Consider the following 27,653-nt stretch of genomic DNA (forward strand, 5'->3'; position numbering starts at 1 on the left):
GAGGGGGACTCATTTGGTCTCGCCGGAGGCCAGACTGAATGTCAGAGCTGCCATGGAGGCGGCTGACCTTACCAACCTTACACAGACACAGGATGCAGACACATCGGCTTTTATCTGTCATGTACATGGCAGGGTTTGGAATCGGCATGTAGCCATTTGCTTTTGACTCGTGTGGCTGCAGCAGTATATTTTCACCAGTTTTGCGCGTTGAATCAGACCTGCATCTCTCTTTTTCTGTGGCCTGCATTAAAAAGATCTGCACGAAATTTGGAAAATACTACCACAGAAGCATTACTAGTAATTACAAATGAATTACGTGATACGTGAGTATTCATGACAGCATCATTATTATACATTACAGCATCTAAACTCTTAAAATCAATGGTAATTTTACAGATGTAGACACCGCTCGCACTTTCATTATGTCACAAGTTACACTGACGACATTAATGTGTTTAAACCAACAGCATGGGAGCATGGTGTCGGCAATAAATAAGAAGACTAATGGTAAACAAGATTATGCTTTTAATGCGGCATAATAAAAGGTTGAATTGTTTGAGTGAGTCCTCACTGGACCAGGCATGAGTCAAATTAGGGTGTTTTCTCTCTCTGTGTGTGTGTGTGTGTGTGTGTGTGTGTGTGTGTGTGTGTGTGTGTGTGTGTGTGTGTGTGTGTGTGTGTGTGTGTGTGTGTGTGTGTGTGTGTGTGTGTGTGTGTGTGTGTGGATTGGTATATACGCAGCTCATATGGGAGAGAGGCCAGTTAGTATAATGGCAAAGTGGATAAATCTCTCACAGCAGGCCTGTGTAACACTGGAAGCTGTTTTTGTGCGTTAAGCCCCTTTAGGATGATTTGTGAGAGTCGGTGCTCGCACAGTTATGCCTAGCTGAGCTGCTCTGACCCCGCTCTTAAATCAGCTGAGCTGCGCTCGCAAACAGGCCGGGGCTGGTTAATGCCGGGTCAATAATATGGGTCCGGGTGGGACAAACACACAGAGGCTTAACTTTTCTCTCCGTTAAACACAGTGTACATGTCAAAAAGGAGACATTGAAATACTAGAGGAGGTCATTATTCCTGCAGGGGAAAATCACTGGTGTATATGTAGGTTTGCCTGTGTAATATCCTGTGCATGCACTATATATGTGTGTGTGTGTGTGTGTGTGTGTGTGTGTGTGTGTGTGTGTGTGTGTGTGTGTGTGTGTGTGTGTGTGTGTGTGTGTGTATGTGTGTGTATATATATATATATATATATATATATATATGTGTGTGTGTGTGTGTGTGTGTGTGTGTGTGTATATATATATATATATATGTGTGTGTGTGTGTGTGTGTGTGTGTGTGTATATATATGTGTATATGTGCATATATGTATGTGAGAAAGAGAGAGATTGGGGAACAGCTGCATTGATTTGGTTTTTGTTTGCTGAGTACTCAGAGCAGAAATGTAAGCCGTGGGAACACCTGGAGAGAGGGGAAAATGGGAGAAGAGGAGGTGGTGGTGGTGTCAGCTCTGCTACTGGCTCTGTGCCAAGTATGCACACACACACACACACACACACACACACACACACACACACACACACACATGTGTGCACCTCTGATGTGTGAGTGCGGCCTGGGATCCCAATCAGCAGCACTTAACAAAGCTTTCCTCTTTCTCCCTTTAATCGCAGGCTCAATTTGTCACTGGGGTGTCCAATTTCTGATAAGCGCTTTGACTGAGAGAGGCGAGGTGGGTGTGGGGAGGAACACAAAATGGATGCACCTGCTAACAAATGAAATCAAACCACTCCATCTTCATTTCCCCCTTTTTTTTCCCCGCCAGCTGGAACAATGCTGCTGTGCTTTAGCTCTCGGCACATTGAGTTATTTCCCGCTAACTAGGGAAACGGCCTGGCCGACTTACAGTCAGATAGTCAGGACATGCTCGGAAGTCTTTCTTTGAAACCGCTGATGGGCCACCGGGCGCATATCTATTTCAGACCTGACGGGAATTACAAGCTAGGGTATATGTGGTTTATTTTAGAAGAATTGTTTGAATCATTTCATTTGGCCTGCATAAAACGATTGGATGGCCTGTCCACCTTCCGACAAAATGGTTCCAACGCTAACATGCTAGTGATAGCTGTGAATGCTAACAAGCCATGTTGGTTGTTTACGTTTAATGACGTGTTTTCTCTCATGTGAGTGAAACATGAGGCAGCTCTCAGGTGGACTGGTCCTCCAGCAGTGGTCAGGTCAGTGGGCTGCCATGTGTATTGGGTGAGTGGCCGGGATGTTTTTGGTTGGATACTTTAAAAACATCCAGCTTACTCTTACTGCTTTCACCAAAATTGCCTACCCCAGCTTTAATGTAAAAGGCTAAATGCATAATTTCCTTTTAGCCTCAGTGTGTTTTCAGAACAAATGCCTGAAGTCTGACGATTTCTATAGCCTAACACACACACACACACACACACACACACACACACACACACACACACACACACACACACACACACACACACACACACACAGTCAGACAGATAGTAGATCAACGTTAGTCTAGTATCTGTATGTCTGTGTTGTTTTAACCATGCCATCCTAGTCCAAACCCTGCAGTCTGGCATCTGACACGGCAGCATGTGACTCAGCACATTGTTGTCTGGTGTGATACGGGTGGATATGTGAAGATAACACGGATGCAGTAGCAACGCGCAGGAAATGAAACAGAGCAGTGTTGCTCTTATATGTATGAGCGGTGTGTCTGAGTTGTGTGATCTGCTGGTTACCAGGAGGCTGAAGTTTCTCCAGAGGATAAAAGAGTCTCTTCCACCTTGTTTAATTGCATTCCTTGCGCCTCAGTGTTTTTCTACTGTTCTCATCTGGCATATCCGAGCCAGCACAGTGCGGCTCGAGGGATGGCGACGTTGGGCCTTCGGTCTGTCGGTCAGTCCACCGTTGTGCTCCAAAAATCTCAACAGTTGCCGAATAATTTTGAACAGACGCTCATACTCTTTGGTGATCTCTCGCCTTTTCATCTAGCGCCACAAGCAGGTAAAAGTCTTCTCTTATCCAGGAAAATATTTCAACATCTGATGTCGGCGTTTAGTTCAGCTGAAGCCTCACTATGTTGACATTTCCCTAGTCAAAGTGTTTTTAATGTCGACGCTGAGTAAGAACAGGCCCAGCCTCTGAACATCGTCATGGAGGATTTTAGAACAGCCTCTCAATAAACTGGGTTATTTCATGTGTTGATCTTTAATTACTGTGATGTATTACGAGTGTGAGTAAATCAAATCCAATCTCTGGAGCTGCTTCTTAAGATCTTTGCTTTCTTTTTCTTTTACTACATGTCAGGTCTTTTTTTTTTTTCTCTCCCTCAAGTGGTTTAAGACATGTCATGTCTGAGAGTAGGCTGGCTTATTCCTCACTGAGGCATGCCCAGCTTCTGGCTGCACTCTGGATGGATATGCAGCAGATAAATAAATAACTAGGCTGGCACCCCTCACTTTGGATCCCCTCTGTTTTGGCAGGCCATCCACACTGCATTTTCTATCAGGTGTAAACATGTCTGTCAAACGGCACAGCCAGGGGCCCCCGGCACGCATGCGGCGCTGCCAGCGCTTTCTGTCTGCCCGTCTGACCTTGGCCGGTCTTGATTTGACTGAGCACACTTAGCGCTACCTTCTGCATTTGGAGGGCTCTTCTGGAAGGCAAGTGGGTTTAAGTGGCTGTTAGTGAAACTGACCCTAAGTTGAAGAATGGGGCCTTGGCTGGCTGTCCCCTCAGCGCTGACGTGGTGGACGGGTAATGTGGCCGGGGCACAGCCGCCATTACTGCCGTCTTCTCCGCTCCACTCACAGCGGACAATGGACATCATCCAAGAGGCCAGGGAATGAGGTCACTCTGATAAGAAGAGGCCTCATAGTTTGGACGCTTGTTTCCTTTTTCTTGGTCTCATAGCACACAGCTACTCTTAAGAGCCGGCGTTCTCATTGCGAAACCAACTTTTCCGTATTTGACACGTATGCAAAGACTTAGCCGATCCAGCTGTGGACTCTGCATTATTCCAGGGGCATGCTGTCTCTCTCCGCTCCGCATCCACCATCTCACCTCGGGGAACTGTCACTTTTTCATCAGTTAGTTATTGAGCATTCATACAGCCTCCCAGTGTTTTTCGCAACAGCCCCCACCCTCTCCCCTCCGATCCCCAAAGAAGAGTAGTTTCAAGTAGCTGTCTTCCTCTCTCCTCTCCTACACTGCTGCAGCAGCTTCCTTGTTTGACAGTTTTATGCCTGACACCCGTGTCTAGCAACTTGGAAACCACTATTTTACAGACTCTCAATTTGTGTGTGAGTTGAGTTCGGGTTTGGTCGTCCTCTATCCGTTTTCACCCCCTCCCCTCACTAACGTGTCCGTCTCCCACTCTCTCGCCCTTTCTCCATTGGTGTGATAACAGCTCGGGTTGATGTGGGGGGGGGAGCAAACGGGCTGTCCCAAACACCTCGGGATGTGCTGGAGTCATCAGTATCCATTGTGAGAGGCCGTGTATCCTAACATGCCCGCGGCCCTCTGCTAGTAACAGAAATCCTTTTTCTATCTCTGTTGTTTGTGAACCTGACGGGCTAATGAAGGCCATACTGATGTATCATTTCTTCCTAACGTGCTCAAAAGCCAAAGCTTTTCCCCTCCTCTCCTTTTGACAGAACGCTCCGGCTCGGTATTCAAGGGCATAAAAAGCTATTCTCTATTTTCTGCTCCTTTTTCTTTCTTTACCTCCCATTCAGAGACTCGGCTTGCAAAGAAAAGTAATTTCACTCTCTCTGTCCCTGAGAGAATCGGCACAGTGAAGTTGCATTGAATTTTTCTACTGCAACATTTTTTTCTTGGCTCTATTTCAGACCCATAACCTGGGGGTAAACATGCAATTAGAATAACAGCAGCCTGCTTTCTCCTCCGCTCTCCTCTCCTTCAGCCGTTAGCACAAGCAATGTACAACACGGTGACTTGGCTCTTCTAATTGCTTTTGCTTTTAATTGGTATAAAAAATGCTGTTAATATTCAACCAGTAACAGAATGTACTTTCTCACCTTTTCTCACCGTTTGTTTTATTATTTGTTTTTTCTTTATTGTTTTTCTCTCCTAATATTGTTCGTTTGTCCTTCTAATGAGCTTATTTTTGGTGCACAGTCCTCGCTTTTTTTCTCACCCGCTCCTGCTGTTGGGTATTTTAATTGATGATTTCCTACATAATTAGCCTGATGCAATTCCCAGATTTCCTCCAAATACAGATCCTACTTGATGATGAGGATATTGATCTCAAAATTCGACATAAATGCAGTCAGCTGGTCTAATTTCCTAAATGGGCTTCCGTCTATCTTGCTCCTTCTCCTCCTTTGCACATTTTTTTTTTTTTTTTACTCTCTGATGGCTTTCTTTTTCTCCTTCCCCAGGAGGAATGAAAAGGAAATATAGGTCAGCTTTTATGGGAGCAATTTGACACATGACACAAGCCATGCGCATCACTTGCTCAAGTCCTGCTTTTGTCTACACTAGGGTCCAACAGCTGCTACACTTCCTTCGTAGGGTGAGGGTATTTGGTGTCACCAGAAAGTGTTGCTCCTCTTCTACCACGCCATAGTTGAGAGCATCCTGCGGTTTGGTATCCTCAGTGTACAGCTGAAAGCCCAGATCACCCGGCTAACACAAAGAGCCATGAAAATCATCCCGCACTCCAGGCTGTCTTTCATCAGACAGGCCCAGAAGGCCCAGAAGATTATTTCAGACCCCACCCATGTCCTCCACCATGAATACATTACATTACAGTCATTTAGCAGACGCTTTTATCCAAAGCGACTTACAATTCAGTATCTTATCTATATACCTACGGGATTTGGGGTTAGGTGTCTTGCTCAAGGACACATTGACATGAAACTAGTGAAGCAGGAGCCAGGGATCGAACCACCGACCCTCTGATTGAAAGGCGGCCCTGCTCTCCACTTAGCCACGGTCACCCCACCAGCTTCTTCCCTCAGGCAGACGCTTCAGAGCTTTAAGAACTCCTTTGTCCATCAAAGCCCTAAATGCAAGCTAGCCAGAGCCTAAGATTTTAATTTATTTATTTAAATTTTTTATGTTTAAGTTTAAGTTTATAGTTATCTTAACTATACAGTACAGGTGTGTTGTATGATGGGCAGTGTGACATGTATTTGTTGGCTGGTGGGTAGCAGTCTGTGCATGTAATGTATGTATGCAATATGTTATTTTGTATTGTTTTAACAGCAGACATCGTATGTATGTTTCCAAGACAAATTTCCTTCGGGACAATAAAGTCTATCTTGTCTTATCTTATCCTATCTTTTATCTTATGTGTCTATAATGAAAGCCACGCAGTTATTCACACACTTTTATTACGCTTCTATAAGTAGCTGGTGTAGAGTTGTCGAGTCACCCCCCCCCCCCCACACACACACACACACACACACACACACACACACACACTAATACTCTTCGATCCCCGTGGTGTCTGTCTGCACGGGGCTGATAGTGTGAGACGCCTGGCTAAACTCCACCAAACCCAATCCCCGCTCCACAGGCCTGCCAAAGCTGGCTCGGCTCGGCCTCCACAGACGCAACTCTGTTTCCACTCAGGACACAGGAGTCTCTACATCACATAGGCGGGTTAAGTCATCCGGGGTAGACGCCCATTTGCCTGGATGGCTGGAGGGACGAAGGCTGAACACCCCCACCCCCACTGCATGGTCATCAGTGGGGCGCCAGGACCCCGAAAGTAGGCACCGGCCGAGCCAGTCACGTGCCGATTACAGCCTCAGTCTCCGTCTGGACTTGACGGTATATCAGGTGTAGTCAATCCCGCTGCTGATACAGAGAGTCCGTGTGTTGGAAAAAGCCTCTGTGGGAGCAGGTGCCTTTGTAGGAAGTGCCAGCGTTTGGCGTGTGATGTGTATTTGAAGTCGCTGTGGCAGCGGTGCTGATAGGCGAGTCAGTAGTCGTCAGGCCTCTGTCTGCTGGGTTTCATCTCCCCCTGCTCTCCTCTGTGAAGCAGATTGTCAGCTGGGGCATTACCATAGGCTGACCTTTGCCGCTGCACTCCCCACTGCACAGCTTTCTGACATTCAGGGGCGCTGTGGGGGAGGCAGGAAGGCGGCGGGCTGATGGCCTGTTGGCTGGTTTTTTTATGCCCGTAGTGCGTTGATGTGTGTGTTCTTATAACAAATGCACTGACAGCTTATGCTGGTGTGTGTGTCTGTTGTTTTTTTTTCACCTCCCCCATAATTTCAGTCTCTTGCCACCATTTGATATTTAGTTTCTCTCCACCCCAAACCTGCCTGTTGTCAAAGAGATTGCTGTTATCTTTGTGTGAAATCTTGGCACCCTGATGAATGAGAGAGAGCTGGAAATCCTGCCTGCTCACATCAAGGCGCCGTGGCGTGTACCTAAAAATCCTTCCAAGGCTGAGGGAAAAGAATAACATATCAGGCCAATTAAAGTTAATGCATGGTGACGCGCTGAATCGAGGGCAGGGATTGCTGCCATATGGTGGTCCAAGCTGTAAATCAGAATACAGGGGGGTGGGGGGCTGGGAGGCTGGGCAACATGAAGGGTGATGCAGCGTCAGTGCCACGAAACACCCCCAAATCCCTCATATTGCCACCCTACCAGTCTCCCCCCTCTCTCTCTACCCTTTTCTCCCTTCCGCCCCCCCTGCCGCCCAGCAGCACCCCAAGGTGCAATACTCACAGGTATCTGTGTAGAACTGGCAGCTTCATTAAGGCTTCTTTTTTTTTTCTTCCCTCCTCTTGCAGGGAGGATTTAAATGAGCTGTCATCCTGACCTTTTTGAGCTCCTGCTTTTTAAAGCAAGTTCAGCCCCCCCGCCACCACCCCAGCACCCGTCTTTCTCCCTTTCTACCTTTCTCTCTCGCTTTGTCACTCTTTCCTCCACTTGTCTCTTCTCCCTGCAGGGGGGGAAGACACTTTTAAGCCATCACCCCGCGGCAGACAGGCACGCCAAGGTTGTTTTGTGGGTAATTGCAGCTCTCATAGACGCTGTTTGTCTGTGCACACTCGCCGCCCTCCTCTGATGCCACGCAGCGAAAGGGGAGGGCACGGACCCTGTAGACTTAATTTGCTCCCCGACTGTTCTTCAGTGCTGATTAAGCAAGCATCTGCGCTGTTTGGAATACAGCAGTCAGCCAAGTGGAGCGCGGCTAACGTTTTCTCCCTCTCTATTACATCAGGTTATTGCACAAAGTGGCAGGCATTTTTTCGGAGGCGGCTCCATTGTTTAATGTCCCCAAAATAAAGGCCTCTTTGAGGTCCAGAAGACTTCAGAATCGATCAGAGACTCACTAACTTGTCAGCGCCAGGCCTCTCGAGTGTGTTCTTTTCCAGTGTACAGGAGTCATTAATTTCCTCCACCATGGTCTGGTGGAGAAAGAAAGGTAAAGCGCAGGTAGCAGGGTCCAACTGGCTGACTAACACGCAGGGCAAGGAGGAGGAGGAGGAGGAGGAGGAGGAGGAGGACGAACTGAGTCGATTTAAAGCTGTCTGCCCCTCAGGCCCAGTCTGTCCGTTTTACTTCAGCTGTTTGATGTTTAATTGAAGTTGTTATTGGCATCAAATGTCACCTTACCTGATGCTTCAGGTGTGAATCAGTTTCTAATTGAAAGGTAACCACGTCTCCCTCAGCCCTCTGCCTCCGGGGATTGGCCACAGAGTTCTATTAGTCTGGACCCAGCCTCTGTATCACCACGCACCATGTGCTGCCTTGCAGTTATGTCTGACTGCTGACCTCTCTCCCTCTTTCTCCCTTTCTCTCTCTGCAGTGTGAGGAGAAGTGTGTGTCCCATGTTGCATTAGTGTCTGTGTGAAATGCTGGCCTGTCTGCCAGGGCCAGGTGACCTCCCCCTCCAGCTTCTCCCCCACACGCAGATGAACACTGGACATCAGAAATGTAAGTATCTCACACACACACACACACACACACACACACACTATTAACTACCACCACCATCCCACACAACAAACCAAGCTGTTACAATCCTGCTGCCCGCCCAGCGTCAGATGCCCATGCCAAACCCTGGCCTGCTTCTCTTCTGCAGCTCAGTGTTAAAACCAGAAAGAGTGAGGGGACGTTTTAGCAGCATAGATCTGTCTTCAAGGGGAAATTCGGATGAGCTGCGCCGTTAATTAAAGCCGGGTCCCTTTTCCCTCCCTCATCGCCCCCTGAAGATCCGTCTGCCATGTTCGTGCGGCCCCTGTGTGCGCGCCGCGGCTCCAATAGCCACGTTCGTGCGTTGGACTCGACCGTCTCGGATGCTTTCATGCCATCAGGAAGAGTCAGTCTCTGTCAGACTGGCAGACAGATTGCGGCTGAGTGGTTTTGCCCTGATGATCTTGTAATGAGAGTGAATTTAAGAAGCAATCTGCTGCCCCGGTTTAACGGCAGACGAGTCGGAGCTGGCCCAGTTCATTCAATGTGTTATGAATTTTCACTACTCGGCTGCTGACAAATTGGGACTCTTTACAGCGCGAGGGGCGGCCGCTAACCGGCTCTTGTATGACACACTGATGAATGGAAATGGTAACTTTAAGTCAGTGTTGTCCGTTGTTCCTTGTTCTTTCACCCTAAACACATTTTAAACTGACAATTTTTTTGATCATTTATCACATAAAAGCATTCAAATGCACATATTGCGTTTGTGTAGTCTCAACGATCATTGTTTTTCTCTCAAGCTTTTTATATAAACCCAAAAGTCAATCACTTCCCAGACGATAACTATGTCCCATCCAGCTGGTCGGCATTATTTATTCCATCATAAAACATCTACATCTTTTTTTCTTCCTGCCTGTTTATCTAAGAGTGGTAAACTCAGCTCCGGCTTGACCCCATTTCTGCAGCAGCTTTTTTTTAGTTTTTTGTTTTTGTTGTTGTTGTTGTTGTTGTTGTTGTTGTTGTAAAATGCTCCAGCTCATCAAGACTGTAATTTCAGAATCACAGTAATCAGCCAACCCCCAGGAGATCAGCAAGTGTGAGGGAGTCTGCTAAGTGCCAGCGTCTGTTGCCTCACACAAGCAGGCTTGTGACATGGTGCAGCCATCAGCTACACCGAGTCTCTGCTCTCCCTTTGTGTGACACACCGAAACACATCGGAGCACGAGGTGCAACCAAGAGTTCAATTTGTTTTCCTGCCCAACGCTGTAATCCATTTCGGTGATGGAGCGCGCTTCCCACAGCATGAACGGTCCTAGAAGTGTAATTTCAATCTATTTTTTCCCCTTCTCCTCGTCATTCTCTTATAAGGCTTTTCCTTTTCATCCGCTCTTCAAAGTATCATTAACAGACACAGTGTTACATCAAAAGCAGTGGAGCTGTTTTTCATTTTAGGCTAAGTCATTTATTATCAAAGTGCCTTAGAAGAAAAAAAATTGGTACACTCTGAAGTCGCCTCTCATGCTGCCTACGATCCAGCCCCAGAACACCTTCTGGATGTCCACGGTTTGTGCTTTGAGTTCCCCGTTTGCTGCCACGCGCAGCCAGATTCAGGCCTCAACCTTCAGGTAACACTCGGCCGTCTCCCTCCCGACTGTCCACGGGACTCCTTGTCTCTGCAGAGCCCCATCGTTTACCCAGCATGGCGGATAATTTGGCAGCTTAACTCTATGAGAGGTGTGCTCAGCTGCTTTTAGGTGAAATTCATAGACGCTTGAAATCTTTATTCAATACTCTGACAAGTTCCCGCAGGAAAAAAAAGAGGCTCGGATGGAGGGTTCACATAATTGACTCCAATTTGTGTTCCCGTCTCGTCTACCGTATCCTTTTAGCTACTCGGATGCTGACTCATATGTTACAGAATCTCGTCTGTGACAACGCCAGGCTGCCTCCTCTACTGCAGGTGAATCTGTGCACACGGAGAGTCATTTAAAGTTACGAGCTTTGCAGGGTCGCTGTCAGAGACGAGGGCCACAGCAGCTGCTCTATTTATCATCAGGGATAGGCTGTTAACAGATGATGGCTGTGAAACGTAAAGGCTGTCGGAGGAGTAGATTAGGTATGCAAAGAGACAGTTGTGGGTCACAAAGAAAACGGCTCGTACTCCAGGCCGGATGACTCAAGCGCCACAAAGTGGCCCTTCGCTTCTCACGGGCAGAACAAACAATGAGTACAGCTGGGCCACTTGGCTGATTTTGCACATCTCGATCCCCACTGAGATCAAAAGCAGCCATTTGTTCTTCCTCTCCTTATCACATTTTTTTTTTTTTTTCTTTCCCAAAGGCCCTGCGTTCTTGATCTATCAGTATGGGAGGCTCTGCTTAAATGTCTGTAAAAATTGTAAGGAGGGGGGGCTTCATGCGGGAAACCAAACTCGCATGTCTAATTTTGATGCCGAAGCTTCAGACCTAATTTCCTGCTCTTGTGTGAAAATCGCAATTTGCAGCAGCACGAGCCCCTGCACCCCTGCTGCTTAAACCTTGTTCAATAAAAACAGTAGTTTGAATAAAAGAAACCCTAATTAGTGCCTGCTGACTGTGCACTTGTGTTCCAGCTAGCTAGCTTGCAGCGGGGTAATTAACACACGGCCAGACTGGCCTCTTTTCCCCCTGTTCTCTCCTTGGGAACGTGCTTAGTTGGAGATCTGAGAGACGATATGCTCGCAGCCGCCTACAAACTTCACTCATATCCTCATTAACCCTCCCTTGATACTCTTAAACTGTTCAACTAATCCAGGTTTCAGGTTAAGGTTGAGATGCTAATAAGCTACGCTTGCTTACTAGAACACACAATCAACAGCTGCCAGGACCCTTAAACAGTCCTAATCAGCAAGAGGTCGATTTTATCCACTGTTTGGGGGAAAACTACTCTAAACAGCAATTTACCGATTTCACTACACATTTTTACAGCAGTTCTGCTAAACCCTTCATTCTGATTTGCTTTTTTTTATCTCAAAATGCCTGCCTAAGCTTTGTTAACAATGTATAATCCCTTTTCCAATTTAATGGATTGGTCAGTTTCCAGACATTGACATTGCTTTCTTTGCCACTTGCCTGAGTCTTACAACTTAAGTATAAAACTCATTAAACAAGTGCCAGTGGCAAACTGTACACAGTTACATGCCCGCTGCAAATGTTTCTCTTAATATAAAAGCCGCTATAGCTTTTTTAATGCTATATTTCCAACATTGTCAAAGTCCCCTAAATATGAATATGAAACTGCACAAACATTTATATTTATGTATAATTAATTTCAGGTTGTTATATTACATTATTTGCTAAATTACATTATTTAGAATTCATTATTTAGATCATGTGAACAGGTCTGACTCCGTTTAGAGAAGCTAAAAGTTGTTGTCTGTCACTTTAAGTGTGACTGTTTGGATCAGTCTTTGCATTATTTACCCCGACTTCACTTTTCCACGCTGGCTCAGTATGCGCCCTTGTATCTCCGCGCCGCTTGTCTGCTCCTCTCCGAACACAGAGCAAACCCTGAGAGATGATGTTACACTTGAAGTTGCCGTGGTCTTTTAACATTCGTTCACGCTGTCCACAACCCTGGTTTGATCCACAAGAGTCTTATTCCCAGGAAATGATGATAAAAGATGTTTTATTCATTGCAACAGCTGATGGTTCTCTCTTCCCACCTACTTAAAACCCTTTCCTTTCTGCTGCTACATTGACATGAGCTTTTGACAACAGTTGCAAACAAAGGAGGCTGTGCCAGAATCTCACAATCTCTAAATATATCTTGAGTACTGATAGCTAACAAGTTACATTCATCAAAGTGTAGTTGTATTGCTTTAAATGGTATTTATTGTGTGCTAAATGTAACCTGTTGATAAACTGTATTTATTCAGTCTGCTTTTTCCGATTTCCAACCATCAATACCTATGTTTGACAGGCGATGTCCATCCTCAGCCAGCTTTTTGTCTGAGTGTTCATTTATCTGTGTTTGCTTACCCTGGCGTTTATTCAGACATTAGACCTCGGCGATGGTGGGTGTCAAGCTCCAGCTCCTTGTCCCAGACCCCTACATTAATGAGGCAGCCATCAGCAGGCTGAACACTCGGTCACAGCGGCCCCCTGTGTGCCCCCTGTGTGCCGCCCCGATCCGGCCCCCGCACATCGCCTCCCATTGTTTCCTGTTCACAAATGAAGCGGGAATTAATTAGCCACTTGGCACGGCTCCCGGTGCCGCCGCGTCAGAGCTCGCAGTTCAGCTCTGTGCCTCGTCCCTCAAGCCCAGCCTGCCTGCTGTGAGACTGAGCATAACAGCCACGGGCACCATGAAACCGCGGACCTCTGCCAGCAATTGAGACATTTCAACAGAGAGAAGAAGTAGCCTGTATGCTGTACCGGTGACGTCTATTTTTACCTGAACAGAAGTCCCCTCCTCAGAAATAATGAAAGTAAATTAAATGAAGGACTGTTACGACAGACCAGTGATCCTTCTCATAGATCAGCCCAGTTCATGTCCATCAGTCCGAAAGCTGTGGTGTAAGTAGGTCAGACTGGCGGGGCCGAGGTGATGGAGACAGAGGTAAGCAGGGAGAGGAGCCTGTCATTCCTTATTATCACTGACTTGTATTGTCTTAGTGAAGCAAGTGGCGGTGAGCACACTGCATAAATAGAAACATGCAATCACGGCCGTTAGCCGACACCTGCACGATCCTGTCGCACATTTTTAAACAGGCTCATAAATGGAAACCGCACCCTCACGCTCACACATGCACCGGCACATAAACGTGTTCACATTGTCACATCGGCATTGTTAAATTTAGCCACGGTGCTTAGCAGGTGTAACGAATGTCTGCGAGCTGAGGCCTGGGAGGTGTTCCTGCAGATCAGAGACGCTGCTGCTGTGTCTGATTACTTGTCTGCTGTCATGGAGCTCCGCTCTCTGCGTCGATCTCTTTCTTTCCTTCTCCCAAAAGCAGACATAGGGGACCGTCACTGCCTCTTTTATTCTTTGTTTAGTTTGTGATTCAGGAGCAGCAACGCAGCCCCACCCCCCTTCCCGCCCTCAGTTGCCTACTTATTGTTTGCCCGGATGCTGCGTCAATTAAGGCCACTAAAAGCCCCTGACCTTAAAGTCGTATACACCACCACGAAATTGGATTTTAGACTGAGAAATGTGTCGGCCGCAATAATTCAGCTGAGAATGAGATTGGAAATCTCTCTTTAGCCTCATGAGACGGGAGCTGTGAGGGATTTAGGAGAAAAACAGCGTGGTATGGAATATGAGAGCGCTGTCCTCTCAGCTGCTCAGATTACAACCGACCTGGATTAACTTGTCTCTTTCTGTGCCTCCCTCCCCACTCCCCCCCCCCCCCCCCCCCCCCCAATTGTCCTTTTCTTGCCTTCTGTCTCTGTTTCTGTTCTGTCCTGTCCTCCACCCCAGGGGACACCACGCAAAGGATGAGATCCGCTCCGTTTCCGACCCCTGCAGAATTGGACGCTTTTGCTAAGAAGGTTGCCAACAACCCCCTCACCATCAAGATCTTCCCCAACAGCGTCAAGGTCCCCCAGCGGAACCACGTGCGCCGTACAGTCAACGGGCTGGATACGTCAGGCCAGCGCTACAGCCCTTACCCTTCCTCTCAGGCCATTGCCAAGACGGGCCTCCTCGCCATCATCAAGGTGCCCACAGTCAAAGGCGTCCTAAAAGATTTTGACGGCAGCCGGGCTTGCCTGCACCCCGAAGTCATCACGAACGGCCCCAGCGGACCCTACCAAGTGGCCTCGACCAGCACTTTAAACCACCACCCACCTCTGCAGAACCTTCCCCGGCTCCAGCAGAGCGTACCCCTTCAACCACAGGACCCACCTCAGACTCTACAGATGCCCCTCCAGCAACAGCAGGGTCACACCCAGAGCCTCAGACACCCTCCCCACATGGCCCAGCACCCTCAGGGCCCACCCAGACTCCAGACTCTGTCTCAGCACCCGGCCCTTGGCCACCCACAGGGGCCCCCTACCGTCATGCTTCAGCAGCAGCACCTCCAGCAACAGCCACCACATGGCCTGCAGGGGAGCAGAAAGCTGCCTGATGGCGACGCACCGCCTAATGTTACCGTCTCTACCTCAACCATTCCACTCTCCATGGTCGCCGGGCTGCACCAGGGCCGCCAGGCTGACCTGAGCACCATCGTGCATCAGATCAACCAGTTCTGCCAAGCTCGGGCCCAAGGCGCAGGAGCCACCTCCATGTGCGAGGGCCAGATCGCCAACCCCAGCCCAATCAGTCGCAACCTGCTCATAAGCGCCTGCTCCAGGGTGTCCATGCACAGCAATCCCGCCACCCCTGGCTTTCCCCCGCCCAACTGCATTATCGGCGCTCAAGAGACAGCCACCACCCCGGTGGGAGCTCACCCGCCACACAGCGGGGCTATTATGAACCACTTGCCTTCCAACCACACTGAGCTCAAGCAGCAGCAGCAACACCACCACCACCACCACCACCTGCAGCAGCAGCAGCAGCATCTGCATCAACAGCAGAATCAGCAGCAGCAACAGCTACAACACAACCCACAGCAGCAGAACATGCGCTCTTGGAATCAGCACCAGTTGGGTCACTTGCCCCACATTCAGAACGGTGGGACCCACCTCTGCAAGCAGCCTTCCAGGGACCCCGCATTCCATTTTAAGGGCATGGGCTACCCTGCAGAGGTGTGTGTGGGTCAGCCTTACACACTGAAACCTCCTGTAGAGAGGCCCACCCCTTCCCCCCCTGTCAACAATGGCATGCCCGGCCCCATGGCCCACTACACCAATGGTCACTACTTCCAGTCCCACATTTGGAACAGCAGCATCCTACCCACACCCAACAGTGACAGCTCCGGGTCTCAGGACATAGCCATGCCATTCCACGGTGCGGGCCCAGGGGGGTGCACCACACTAGACTGTGGGCCCCCCGGGGCCCCCCATTACAGGCTAGGAACGAGCTCCTCCACCTCCTCTTCCTCAGCCCAGACTAATCTGATGCAAGCGGCAGATTACTTGGGTGGGGACTTCCAGACTCCCTACTTCCGCGATCAGAATCTAGCGTTGATGGGCAAGATGCACAGGCCTCCTCTGAGCAGGGTTGGTCCAGAGGTCGGGGATGGCAGAATCGCTCTCATCCAGCACCCAGGGTACAGATAAGCTATGGCCTTGTCTACACAAGAGTTATCAAAACCCCTTTGTTTAGTCTTAAGAAAGGAAACACATGAATACAACTAAATTGATAACTTCAAAACACCTTATGTTAAAGAGGGTAAATTAATATATTTAATGAAGAGCAGTAGGGGTTTTTTTTTGGTTTTTTTTATAAATCTTGCAAGTGATCAATTGCTACTTTTTATTTTGTTAATGAGTGCTTTTACCTGGCACTTTAGGGAACTTATTCATGTGTGTGTGTGTATAAACATCTGTTCTGTGTGTGTCATTCCCTCCTTCCTCTATCTGTGTGCCTGGATCCAAACAGATCCTGTGTTATTCCTACTTCAGATCTATCTGTTACGTTTTCTTATGCATGTAAGAAAGAGGAAAAGCATCTACTGATGGATGGGGTTTTTTCTACAGGGTCATGTCAGGAATTTTTGGCTCAGACTAGTTTTTGGATTTTCATTTTGATGTTAACTCTCCAACCTCATAGTAACTTCAAGATTAAACACAGTCATTTGGGGACAGAAGAGAGTAATAATCTTATCTGTGCAAAGCCACCAGACACTGGAGACTACAGAGTACAGTTAGAAAAGCTTGCGGTATCCACATGGTTTTATTCTTTTGAAATGTAATTATTTATTTGTATCACAAGACTATTCAAGAGTGATTCATCTCTGTCAGTTAAGGAAGCATGTAATCAGGTTGTTTTGTACATAGTCATGATCCAGCAGGGAGCAAGTATGTTGTAAAGGCGATGCTCTGTCCTGCTGAAAATGCTGCAATGAATTCAGGTGTTTTAAAAAAACAAACAAACCTTTTTGTCAATGCCAGGAAGGTTTGGCAAAAAGCTTGTGAAATGATTAGCGCAGAAAAAGTCATGAAAGATCAATTCTCATACTTTAAAATGGCCAAAGTCATGTTAATGAGGACACACTGTTATGAAGATGTGCCATTTTGTGTTTGTTTCCTTTTCCGATAATTTTTTGTAACCATGACAAATGTATTACTTGAATGTTGAGATGATTTGTTTTGCAGTTATTGAGGAGGAAAGGTGGGTTACGAGGACAAAACTCAAAGAAATGATGACGAATGGAACAACGAGCCTCAAAAGAGTTTTGATCCTGACAGCAGGAACCTAAGTGAATTTAAGTTATGTGTAGTTGCTACTGATTCTGATGTGAAGTCTGCTTAAAAAGACCAAATTGATCACTTGCAAGATCACTTGGAGGTAAACAAAACAGATTTTTAAGTTTAAAGTGAAACAGCAAATGCATTGTTTATTTTATTGTACACTGGCTTACCTACTCGTAACTTTAAACGTTAACGATTGTGTGTGTGAGTGTTGCCTGCTGAAGTGGGTAGATTTAACTGCGTGTGTGTGTGTGTGTGTGTGTGTGTGTGTGTGTGTGTGTGTGTGTGTGTGTGTGTGTGTGTGTGTGTGAGAGAGCGCGTGTGTGTCTAAACACGATGGCGCTCATGTTTTGTTCACCTAACTCCCTAACAGCCCTTAAAAAGCCTTAAGTGTTTGGTCCTTGGACTTCCCTTGAAAAAGAGCATGGTTTTAATGAAAACCCCAAATAATAAGGAGAAAGCGGATGGTGAGTAGACGCAGAAACAGCAATTATTATTATTTTGGTTTCTCTTTATTTTATTTTTTATTTTATTGAGGTTTTGTTGAATAGACAGAGCAATTCCTTAGGGATTCTTTATAATGGAAAGCAAGAAAAGGAGTAATATTTTGTAATTATATATTTTAGCAATGTGTAGTTACTGAGCTTTAACTTCTTTTTTTTCCCCAAGTTTCAAAGCTTCAGTTTGCAGTTGTGACTATTTATAATACTTGATTTGCTGTTATTTAATTTTCATTTCCTTCTTTGTTTCTTGTACTATTGCTGTGAAATGGAAGAAGGTCCACAAGCCTTTCTTTTGTGTCATTCTGTATGACAGATAAGAGGCAAGAGCGTGGTAGTTGTGCTACTCTTTTTGTAATATTGTAATAATAAAATAAAGTTCTAATTTATGCTTTGAAATGAGTCTGACCCGTTGTGTGGATTATCTGCAACACTGATTTAAACTGACGCCGACAACAGGTGTGCTCTTCTCTCCTGCCCCCTTCATTCTGCATGAGCTCATGCTGTCTGACAGTTCGGGTAGGTTACTATTCACAGATTTGTGTCTTGTATAATCAGCCTTACAGCGGTCCAAAAGGCCCGCCTTAAACCACATGTAATTTGTAACCGAGACAGCTAGTGCTGAAGGTGGCGATTGTTGCACCAATTGCGATGCTTTCATGCCATTTATCAGAGCCTGCCTCTGTCAAATGGAAAAGGGAAGTAGGGTAGACAAAGCAAGCTGTGAAATCCACAGGACTATCTGGCTGCAGTAGATTTAGCTTGTCTGGCTGTGATGAAAATGGGACTTGTATAAAGGGCACGCGGCGGGAGGGCAGGATCAGCACCTTCGTAATCAGTATTACTCCATGAAGGATTTTGAGAGATGTCAGAAGTGCCAGGCAGGTTCTGGCCTTTTGTGCGAAGAGGACGTGCATCCAGTTCATGTGGTGGGAGAAGCGGCATGTGCAGAGAAGCCTTTGGATTACATGTTAAATGTGTTGCAAATGTTCGACATTTAGCAATTAAGATGCTCTTGATGTAGATTTTGAGAAGGTTTTGTCAGTCAGAGGAACAAAGATATTGCCTCAAAGAAAATTTCAATCCAAAATTTAAAACCAAGCCGACTTGGGAGTATCCATCAGTCACAAAGGCAGTTCAAACATTTGACAGTTACATTTCTTGGGGAACTGAAACTGAATAATGTCTTTAGGTTTGAATGCCCCGATGCTCAGGTCAGCCAGGCCGAGCGGACAGAGTGAAGCTCCGCGTCGTCTCTCTTCAGACCGGTGAGGAGTTCAGAAGACTCATCTCTGTGGACTGAGTTGTTGGCCTCCGCCAGCTTCTCCAGCTCCTCCCTGTGGACGAAGGAGGAAATGTTACATGGCGTGGACTACTTCATTTGCTCTCACAGAGAAAAAAGCACCAAAAACATGATTCAATCGAAGAACGTTTGGGTTCATGTTTCCGCACCTCTGTTCGCTCTGATAGGCAGGCTGCCTGAGGCAGGGTGTTGGGCGCGATCCCAGCACCCGGGATCCTCATTGATTTTGCCCAGGTTGATGTTCCATTTGTTCCAGTTGACTTCCTCCACTCTGAGACGACAAGAGGACACATGCTCCAATTACTGTCTGCAGGCTGATGCATCAATCAGCTGCCAGAGAAGGCAAATTAGTGAAGAACACAGTGTGCTGCACGTCAATCGATTCCCCTCACACAGCTGCATCTATTGTTATATCTCCAATCCTAAACCTTTATTATTTTGTGTGTATCCTGTGGCCTTTAATTACCTGTCAGTTAACACGGTGCACATTACACCACAGCAGATTGCACATGCTGGCTTCACTTTATATTTGCCCACAGTCCCAGAAACCAACTAGTTCCTCTATGCTTGAAGTTAGCATTTAGCATGCTCACATTGTCACTGTGAACATGTAGATTTTGCAATGTTTAAAGTTTCAGCATCTTAGCTTAGCATGTTAGCATTGGCTAATTGGCACTGGAAACAAAGTGCAGCTGAGGCTGATGGGAATTCCATTAGTTTTGCAGGTATTATGTCATAAACCAAAGTGATGGGCAAAACAAGAATTTTGATGGATCGAGTTATTATAATTCATCCAGTGTTTTAGCACTGCATGCAGTATGGCCCATGCCATACTGCATGTTACCAAAAAAATAATCACATTACCACAAAATCATTGCCACACAGTGATGGCAACTTTGGTTCCCAATCTGTGATTGGGCAAGGAAGTATGTGCGTGTCATGTCATCCAGGTGGTTCACATGCAGCTTCAGATGGAGCACCTTGAAACACGCCAGTCACTGATTGTACTGTCGTTGAACTGAAAGAAGCCAACCTGAAACACCGGCGACGGTCATCTCCAAGAGCGGTGCGGAGGTTCTTCTCCACCCCACAGCGGAACTTCCTCCTAAGACAGCAAGACAGCCTTTTCTCCATTTCCAGGATCGTGATAGCCCTCTGAAAACGGTCACAGCACACCATCAGACCACATCCACCGTGAACAGACACATTCCCCTCGACCGCCACTACGCCTCACCTGTAGCTTCCAGATGCTGCTGCTCTCCTCGGTGGTCTTCTCCACGGTGCGGTTCATGAGGGCGATGAGCATGTTGAGCAGCAGGATGTAGGTGAGGATGATGTAGCCAATGAGGAGCAGGTAGAAGACCTCGGTGTTCTCGTGGTCCTGGGTGAACTCCATGTCGCCCATGCCGATGGTGAACTTGAAGAGCTGCAGCGTGGTGTAGGAGATACTTGTGAAGGAGGGTTTGACACACTCCTCACCAGGATCAAGGGGACCATAGAGACGCCCCTTTGGCGTCGGAATTGCAGTGGTGTTTTTCACAGGCTCTATGAGCAGGGTGACCACCGCTGTGACAGGACATAGGAAACAGATTACATACAGTGCATCCTCCATTCATGGCATGTTGGATCCTAAATGAGGTCACTGCCTAAACACTACCTGCTGAAAATCCAAAGAGGAAGACGATGTAGACGAGAAGGAAGCGCAGGATGTCACTGAGGATCATCTACGAAAACGAAAAGAGACAAAGGGCTTCAGGGAATTGTTCAATGCGATGTTCACCTTGCTGCAGTGTGATCTGTGTGGACTACCTTCTGGATCATGATGCTGTAGATGCCCATGTGTCTGTCGCCTCTGGAGAAGTAGAGTATGTTCACCCAACTCAGAGCAAGACACAGCACCAGGAAGCCGAGATACTGCTTCTGCCCGAACAGATACAGCCCGGCTGTGACCAGGAAGAGGACACCCTGCACAAGGCTATCAACAGCAGAGAAGCCACTGTGAACCTGCACAGCTTTGTGAATATACATTCTAACAATGCAAATGTGTCCTGTATAATCCATCCCAGATCATCCAAAGCTGTTACACGTCACCAGACTGTGCCGTGCAAGAAATCCCACAAGTTATTTGGTGATTAAGCATGGAGTACTTTAGATTATACAGTGCCTATAAAAAAGTATTCACACCCCTGTGGATGTTTTAATGTTTTATTTTTACATTATTTTTCTTTGAAATATTCACCCCATTTAATTGGACACACTTAAAGGTGCAGTCAGCAATTATAATCCAATACACTTCCTTGCAGTACGCTATCTGTACATTAAAAGAATCTGGTGTTCATGCACAGCCCCTGCTCTGTAAATGGGAACAACAGGGCACAGCATTATTCCAGCCAATCAGCGACAGGGGACAGGCCATGGATGTATAAAGAGAAAGGGAGGGGGATATTTGTCTGAGTGTTGAGTTTATGTGTCTAACAGTCTTTCTCCAGAATCGCTGACTCCTCCTTTAAATGGTCACTGGTGCAGCCAGGTGGTTTTAGAAGCCACATAGTTAGTTAAATGGAGATCATATGTGTGTAGTCAAGGGGTTTCAGTTGATTGTAGAATAATTAGTATCTGGAAGAACACTGTTGGTGTGTCGGTATTGTGGCAAAACCCACATTGTTAAGACAAAGGAGCATCTCAAAGCTAAAAGTGACTGACAAGCACCACAACAGACATTGCATGGGTATATAGTTATAGAAACAATAACTATGTACCCATGCAAATGCTACGTCTGTTACTATCACTAACCACTACAGTAGAAATTATGCCATCTATCAACTATCAATGCTGCCAGTCAAGGATGATTCCAAGTCCAATTTTCTGCTTTTGTTTCGGTGAAAAACACAGAACTTCACACGCTACCTTTATTTCAAACCACGCCTGGGAGATAAGCATCACTATACTTACAAAAGAATCTCATAGTATCCATCAATCAGCAGCGTTTGCAGCTTCGGCCGTTTCCTCTTCAAGTCTAAGATCTAGGAATTTAGATAAGGTTCTTTGATTAATCACATTAGTGGAACACAGCTGCCACAACCTGGTGATATAAGCAACTGGATTTTTTTATTTAAAACACAAACATACCCCTATGAGAAAGAAATAGCAGTTTGCCACCGCTGTCACAAGCTGGCCTGAAACATACAGGTAATCCATTATGGTGTGTTTCAGGCGATACGGCAACTGTGGGACACAGAAGAAACAAAAAGCAACATCAGCACAGGTCTGATGGCTACACCAATCAATCACACAGTTTGTAGCCAGCTCACCTCTCCAGATTTCTTATTGTAGGCGAGAAGAGTGAAGATGATCAGGTACAGGAGGTAGACCAGGAAGTTGACAAAAAACATCCGACCTGCAAACTTCTTCCACTTCTCCTCCAGCAGGTGGCTTAGAGGCTCCATCTGGAGCATCTCGTGGCGGTTCTGAAGGGAGACAGATGTTTGACCACAGAATAACGACAGCAGCCGCCCCGACCGTCCTCATAATGCTGGGACTCACGGGAATGTCACTGCCGTAGACCAGTATCTCCATGACTGAGTTGTCCTCGTACGAGTCCACCGAGGCCAGGTCGTAAAGGGAGCTGTGGACGGGGCCGTAAACCCACTCGGTGAACTTACGAGATAGATGCTTAGTGTGACTCTCGTGGAATTCCCGTTTCAGGATGTGTTTAAAAAGCTGCAGACAAATGAAAGGAGCTTTAGAGCAAAATCATGTCTGAGACTGTTCAATCACATTAATCCAAGTAGTACAACAGTGAGACTGAAATTGTAGACTTGTCTGTGACCCCAATCCAGAAGCTCGCAGCCAAAACAGTACTCATTGGGTTGTCAGAGGAGATGGAGAGCCTATAATACATTTCTGGTCCTGGGCCCCAATATATTTCTATCTGCTGTGTCTGAAGTGACTGCCGTATAGTGTTTACCCCGATCTTGCCAGTCTTGGCAGCCATTTTGAGAGGCGTCAGCCCCTTGTGGTTCTCAATGTCCTCCAGCTTCAGCTTTGGGTGCAGTTGGGCGGTGGTCTTGAGGATGCGGTCGTACATTTGGGTGATGAACTCTGTGTTATCCTTGTCCTTATCCTTAGAGTCGTCAGCCACCATCACCAGGGCATGCAGCACCGTGTTGCCTTGAGAGTCCGTCATCTTAGCGTCCGCTCGTTGGTACTCGTTCAACATGAGGAAGTCCACCACGGTGGGCTGGTTGGTGCAGGCTGCCAGAGACAGAGGCAGCTCACCTGAGGACAACACAGAGAGACTCAATTAAGCAACAGCTTTTTAAAAATATATATAACTGATTGTTATGCATCTCTGTCTGAATGTGTAACTTGCGTCTACATCTAATCCACCAAAGTACATCAGACTGATGCCAGACTGTCCCCCCTTCACTTATATGTTGTTGTTTTTTGCTTAGTGTTACTTCACTTGGACACAGTGCAAAATTATGTATGTGAGTTTCACACTTAAGACTACATTAATCAGTTGAAGGGGGAAAGTTTATGTTTATGACGTGTTTATGCAAGCATGGTTTTGTGACTAGTTTTGAAGTCAATTATGGTCCAGTATTCAATTTAGGGGCTGTACAAAAATGATTATGGCGGGTAGGGCGGCTGAATCTTATGTTTCACGTTTTAAAAAAGCAAACCCTCCCCTAGGTTTTTAATATCCCCCTGGACGTAGGAAAAAAAACTGCAAAACCCTCTTAATAACATAATGAATAAGAGTATTGAGGTGGTAAACCTCCTTTAACAATAAATAACTAAAAGAGTTAAAGCATTAAGAATTCAAGATGATATACCCCGATTTAAACATTTAATATCTGAGTTGAAATTTGAATTTCAACAAGACACACACTAGAAGTTAAAATGCCAAATTTGACCCTCACAATGTTAATTCAATTCTGCTGTACCGACTTCCTTCTTTGTTTTGAATTAACATTAAAAGTACTAAATTTGAAATTCAGAGCATTATTATAGTGGAGCGTAATGCCCACTGTTAGCTATTTTAGCACTGTTGCTGTTGTCAGTGCCGTTAGCACTATTAGCTTTTCACTGCTATGTTGAGACCCGTGTGGAGTCAACAGATATGCTCTAAATTCCATATTGATCACCTTTAAGTAAAATGGAGTAATTTAAAGGAAATTTAGGAAATTACCAACTTAGAATTAATAAAACATGTATTGCTTTATGTTGCTCATTGTCACCAGATGCTGTGAAAATACAAAAAAAGAATCAGTGCAATGTGAATCTTGATGATTTTTGTGTGAGGCTCCAGAGGAGGGCGCTCCTCCCTGCAGCAGCATGGACTCACCAAAGTAGAAGTTGGGGCCATCGTGTGGCTGGAAGAATACCCCGCAGGCTTTGGCATAGACATCTGCTCCTTTACTGACCAGCAGCTTCACATAGGAAATACTTCTCCTTTCAATGGCAATGTGGAGAGCTGTCTGGCCTGCCAGTCATACATCAACCACAGTCCATATAAACAAAATCTGATAATGTCGCAAAAGTTTATTCTCTCAGTAATTCTGCTTGGTACACAGTTTACCTTTGTAGTAGCTGTTGGTGTAGGCTGCATTCACAAACTCCTTAATGTCACCCGTCTTCTCTGAAATGTCGATTAAGAGCTCCACCGTCTCGTTCTTGCCGTCTTTGAGGTGCAGCAGAGCCTTCATCAGGGCGTTTTTACCATAGGACTGATCTGCGGGTTTAACCACACATTCAGAAAGATGACACATGGGTCTATGGCTCACTGTTTGGCGCGTCTGACGCATTACGGGGCCTCACACTCACACCGGGAGTCGGAGAGTTTTTTCATGTTTTGGCGCAGGTACTGTTGCAGGTTGTCCAGCTTTCCGACATCCCCGCTGGCCACCGCTTTAAACAGCCTTTCGATGGTAAACGTCTTGCTGTCTCTCTTGTTCTGCTCCTCGCCTCGAATCCCTCTATAGACAAAAATAATTTCACCGACAACACGGTTGCAAACAGATTCACGCGGGTCAAGAGGTCAAGCCGCCTCACACTCCACATTAATCAACACCGTGGGGCTTGATAATGCACAGCACTCATGGTATAATGAGCATTAAAGAAAGGCTGAGATCACATTATGTTTGCATGGTGTGGCTCACTTGTCAAAGTTGAGATTGAATCTGATTTGAGGCCTGGTCTCCTCCATTTCCTCCTGGTAATCAGTGTCCATGGGGGCCTTGGGCGACTCATGGCCCAGACCCAGGGAAGAAGCCACACCGCCCTTCTTTGCCGCTTTCTGCCGCACTTTCTCCTCCTCCGTCCAGTCGTCTGCCTCCAGAGAGAAGCCAAACATCTCTGACTTCTCCATCTTGGCCTCTTGCTCCAGTGGTCTGCATGGACGTACAGAAACAAGTGCGCGTCATTCAGACAACAACCAACAGATCCAGTGGTGTATTTTGATTACTAGAGGTACACATGTGGAGAAGTAGGAAACTTCACTTCCTGTAGACCAGTGGTTTCCAACTTGAGGGTTAGGAGCCATTCAAGCGAGGTAAGGCACAAAAAAAAGACACATTTCTACGACTAAATGGCTCATAACTGTGTCAATGGGTCACACATACACTTTGCTTTGTTCTAGTGGGCTACAAGTGTGTTACGTTGGTGCTTTAACATGAGTTACTATGTGTTTGTATCAGCTGGGTCTGAGACATCTTTGCCACAGGGGATCACCTCACAGACATATTTCCAGACATGTGATGTTTCAGCCCCAGTGACTAACAAAGGACTGTATTTAGAAAAAGATTTCCATGGCAGCAGTGCACGCAGAACTTGATCTGGTAGCAACTTCTTTGCAGAATAATCAAATCACAAGCAGTAAGGTTTATACAGACACAGAATGTGAATGACATGAAAAGATTCCTGCAGAGTTCAGCTGATCACAATAAAAAGACGTATGATATTTTGATCTAAAGAATCATGTTGAGGACAATGGGAACCTAATCTTTGGTGGCTTCTTGTTTCCCTTTTCAGTCACGAAATGGGGAATTAGTGACTCAGTACAAACCCCCTTAAGACACTGTGATCATAAGATTCAGAGGGATGTGTAGCGCAGCAGGAAACAAAGGATGGGAAAATGCAGAAGTATGTACTATGTCTTATTTTTAGAAACAATTATTCAAAGAAACACAAATGTACTTTTTAAGAGTTTTAGCACATCTGAAAGAATTAAACATTTGGTTTCACAGGATACACAATCTGTATTTTATAACCTCATTGTTGTTCAGTTGTGTGTGCTGAAGCAGCTTCTTCCACGCCCTGCTACAGATGTACAATTATTAACAAATATTAATACACACAATCGATGAAACCACTACCATTATTTCCCATATCCTTATTAAATCTCATAAAACAACCAGAAAAACCAAGTAGTACACTGCATTTATTTTAATTTTTTTTAATTTTTTATGTCAGCGTGGCAGCATGTTCAAAATGTTCAAAATACATTAAAACTAGTCACAATAGCTTGATATGAGAGTGTACAAAAATATGTTTGGACAAAGAGGATTCCGCTGATACTCAACATGTTTGTCAATGTCCTTCAGGACCAGAAGCAATCTAATGATTCAAAACTGGTAAACAAAACCATAACACATCATTTGACTCACCAGAAGTAAGTCTTCTTGCTCCAGATTGTCTTCTTGTTTAAAAATGTGATCAAAACAAAAAAACAGTCGGCTGCACACAATGGAGAGTCCTTCAGAGAAGAGGCTTTCTGTCCTCAGATGCTCATTTGCTGGACCGGTGGTGAGAGACAGTAGGAAGAAGCATGATGGGAGATAAAGTGACACACCCAAGAGAATATCACAGCACATTACTGGAGCCCTGAGTGCTTTAAAGGATGTATTGACCATCTCTGCGCATGCTAAGACAGCAAAAGAAATACCACAAAGTACCAGTATGTTATCTGACACTGAACACAGCAAATCAGAGCAGTTTAACTTTGTCATAAGTTTTTTATTTAACTTAGAGGTAATCAAGAAAAATAAATGAACTTACCCTTCTGAATTGCTACTTTTCTTTGTCAGGTTTGTGTCTTTTTTTTTAGTCCATAACGTTGCCTCCTGTGTCTCTTATGTGCCTCCTCTAGTTTCACTTACATGTGGGTGTGTTTGTTTTTCAGCGCTGCTGTGTTCCTGTGACTGTGTGGTTGCAGAGCTTCTGCCTACCACGCTGTAGATCTGCATTCAAGAGATCATCTGACGATTTCCTTTCTGAACATAACTTCCCCTTTTTCACGGTGCACAGGGCTTCACATATTGACGCGGTTACCGTTTGTCACAGGATGGTTGAACTAATTAAAATGTTATCCAAATAGACAACGGAGACTTTACATCCGATATTGTGCCACCTGATGCGTTATACCCAGTAACCCAGTTTATCTGGACTTTTCAATATGTGAGTGCCTTTGCATGCTGTGATTTCCATTTAAAACTTGGACAAGTGCACCAGAATATAATCCTTATTCAAGTATAATAAGATAGACATCACAATGTATTCAAAATATTTGAG

At 45.9% G+C, this 27,653-nt stretch overlaps 2 protein-coding genes across 4 annotated transcripts in view; one reads left to right on the forward strand and one right to left on the reverse strand.

The window, feature by feature from the left end:
- Positions 1-18,169, forward strand: part of fam222ba (family with sequence similarity 222 member Ba) — a 28,924-nt gene extending 10,755 nt beyond the window's left edge. For all 3 annotated transcript variants that reach the window (XM_068729431.1, XM_068729430.1, XM_068729432.1), the window contains exons 2-3: positions 8,831-8,958; positions 14,401-18,169. In XM_068729431.1, coding sequence (XP_068585532.1) covers positions 8,877-8,958; positions 14,401-16,142 — 1,824 coding nt within the window. In that variant the 5' untranslated portion in view covers positions 8,831-8,876 and the 3' untranslated portion in view covers positions 16,143-18,169. The remainder of the gene's footprint in view (positions 1-8,830; positions 8,959-14,400) is intronic.
- Positions 18,170-18,849: 680 nt separating this feature from the next.
- trpv1 (transient receptor potential cation channel, subfamily V, member 1) lies at positions 18,850-27,345 on the reverse strand. The gene is made up of 17 exons (XM_068729429.1): positions 27,141-27,345; positions 26,750-26,877; positions 25,244-25,474; positions 24,909-25,060; positions 24,664-24,816; positions 24,430-24,567; positions 23,047-23,357; positions 22,623-22,799; positions 22,391-22,546; positions 22,209-22,304; positions 22,032-22,102; positions 20,889-21,054; positions 20,737-20,803; positions 20,314-20,645; positions 20,113-20,234; positions 19,229-19,350; positions 18,850-19,113 (listed from the first exon to the last, which is right to left on the reverse strand). The coding sequence occupies exons 3-17, from the start codon at positions 25,450-25,452 to the stop codon at positions 19,037-19,039; spliced, it is 2,349 nt and encodes a 782-aa protein (XP_068585530.1). The 5' UTR covers positions 25,453-25,474; positions 26,750-26,877; positions 27,141-27,345; the 3' UTR covers positions 18,850-19,036.
- Positions 27,346-27,653: the final 308 nt, after the last annotated feature.

The sequence above is a fragment of the Cebidichthys violaceus genome, unplaced genomic scaffold (assembly GCF_023349555.1).
Source record: "Cebidichthys violaceus isolate CVI_PGR_0920_01 unplaced genomic scaffold, fCebVio1.0.p SCAF_46, whole genome shotgun sequence".
NCBI classification, from domain to species: domain Eukaryota; kingdom Metazoa; phylum Chordata; class Actinopteri; order Perciformes; family Stichaeidae; genus Cebidichthys; species Cebidichthys violaceus.

Bases quoted from the DNA above. Each gene is read 5' to 3' on its own strand.
- trpv1 (XM_068729429.1), bottom strand. From the start codon at position 25,452: ATGGAGAAGTCAGAGATGTTTGGCTTCTCTCTGGAGGCAGACGACTGG. The intron at 21,055-22,031 runs GTAAGTATAGTG...TGCTGTTGATAG, and splicing joins GGATACTATGAGATTCTTTT to CCTTGTGCAGGGTGTCCTCT. The intron at 20,235-20,313 runs GTGAGGCGTAGT...GACCGTTTTCAG, and splicing joins GCAGCATCTGGAAGCTACAG to AGGGCTATCACGATCCTGGA.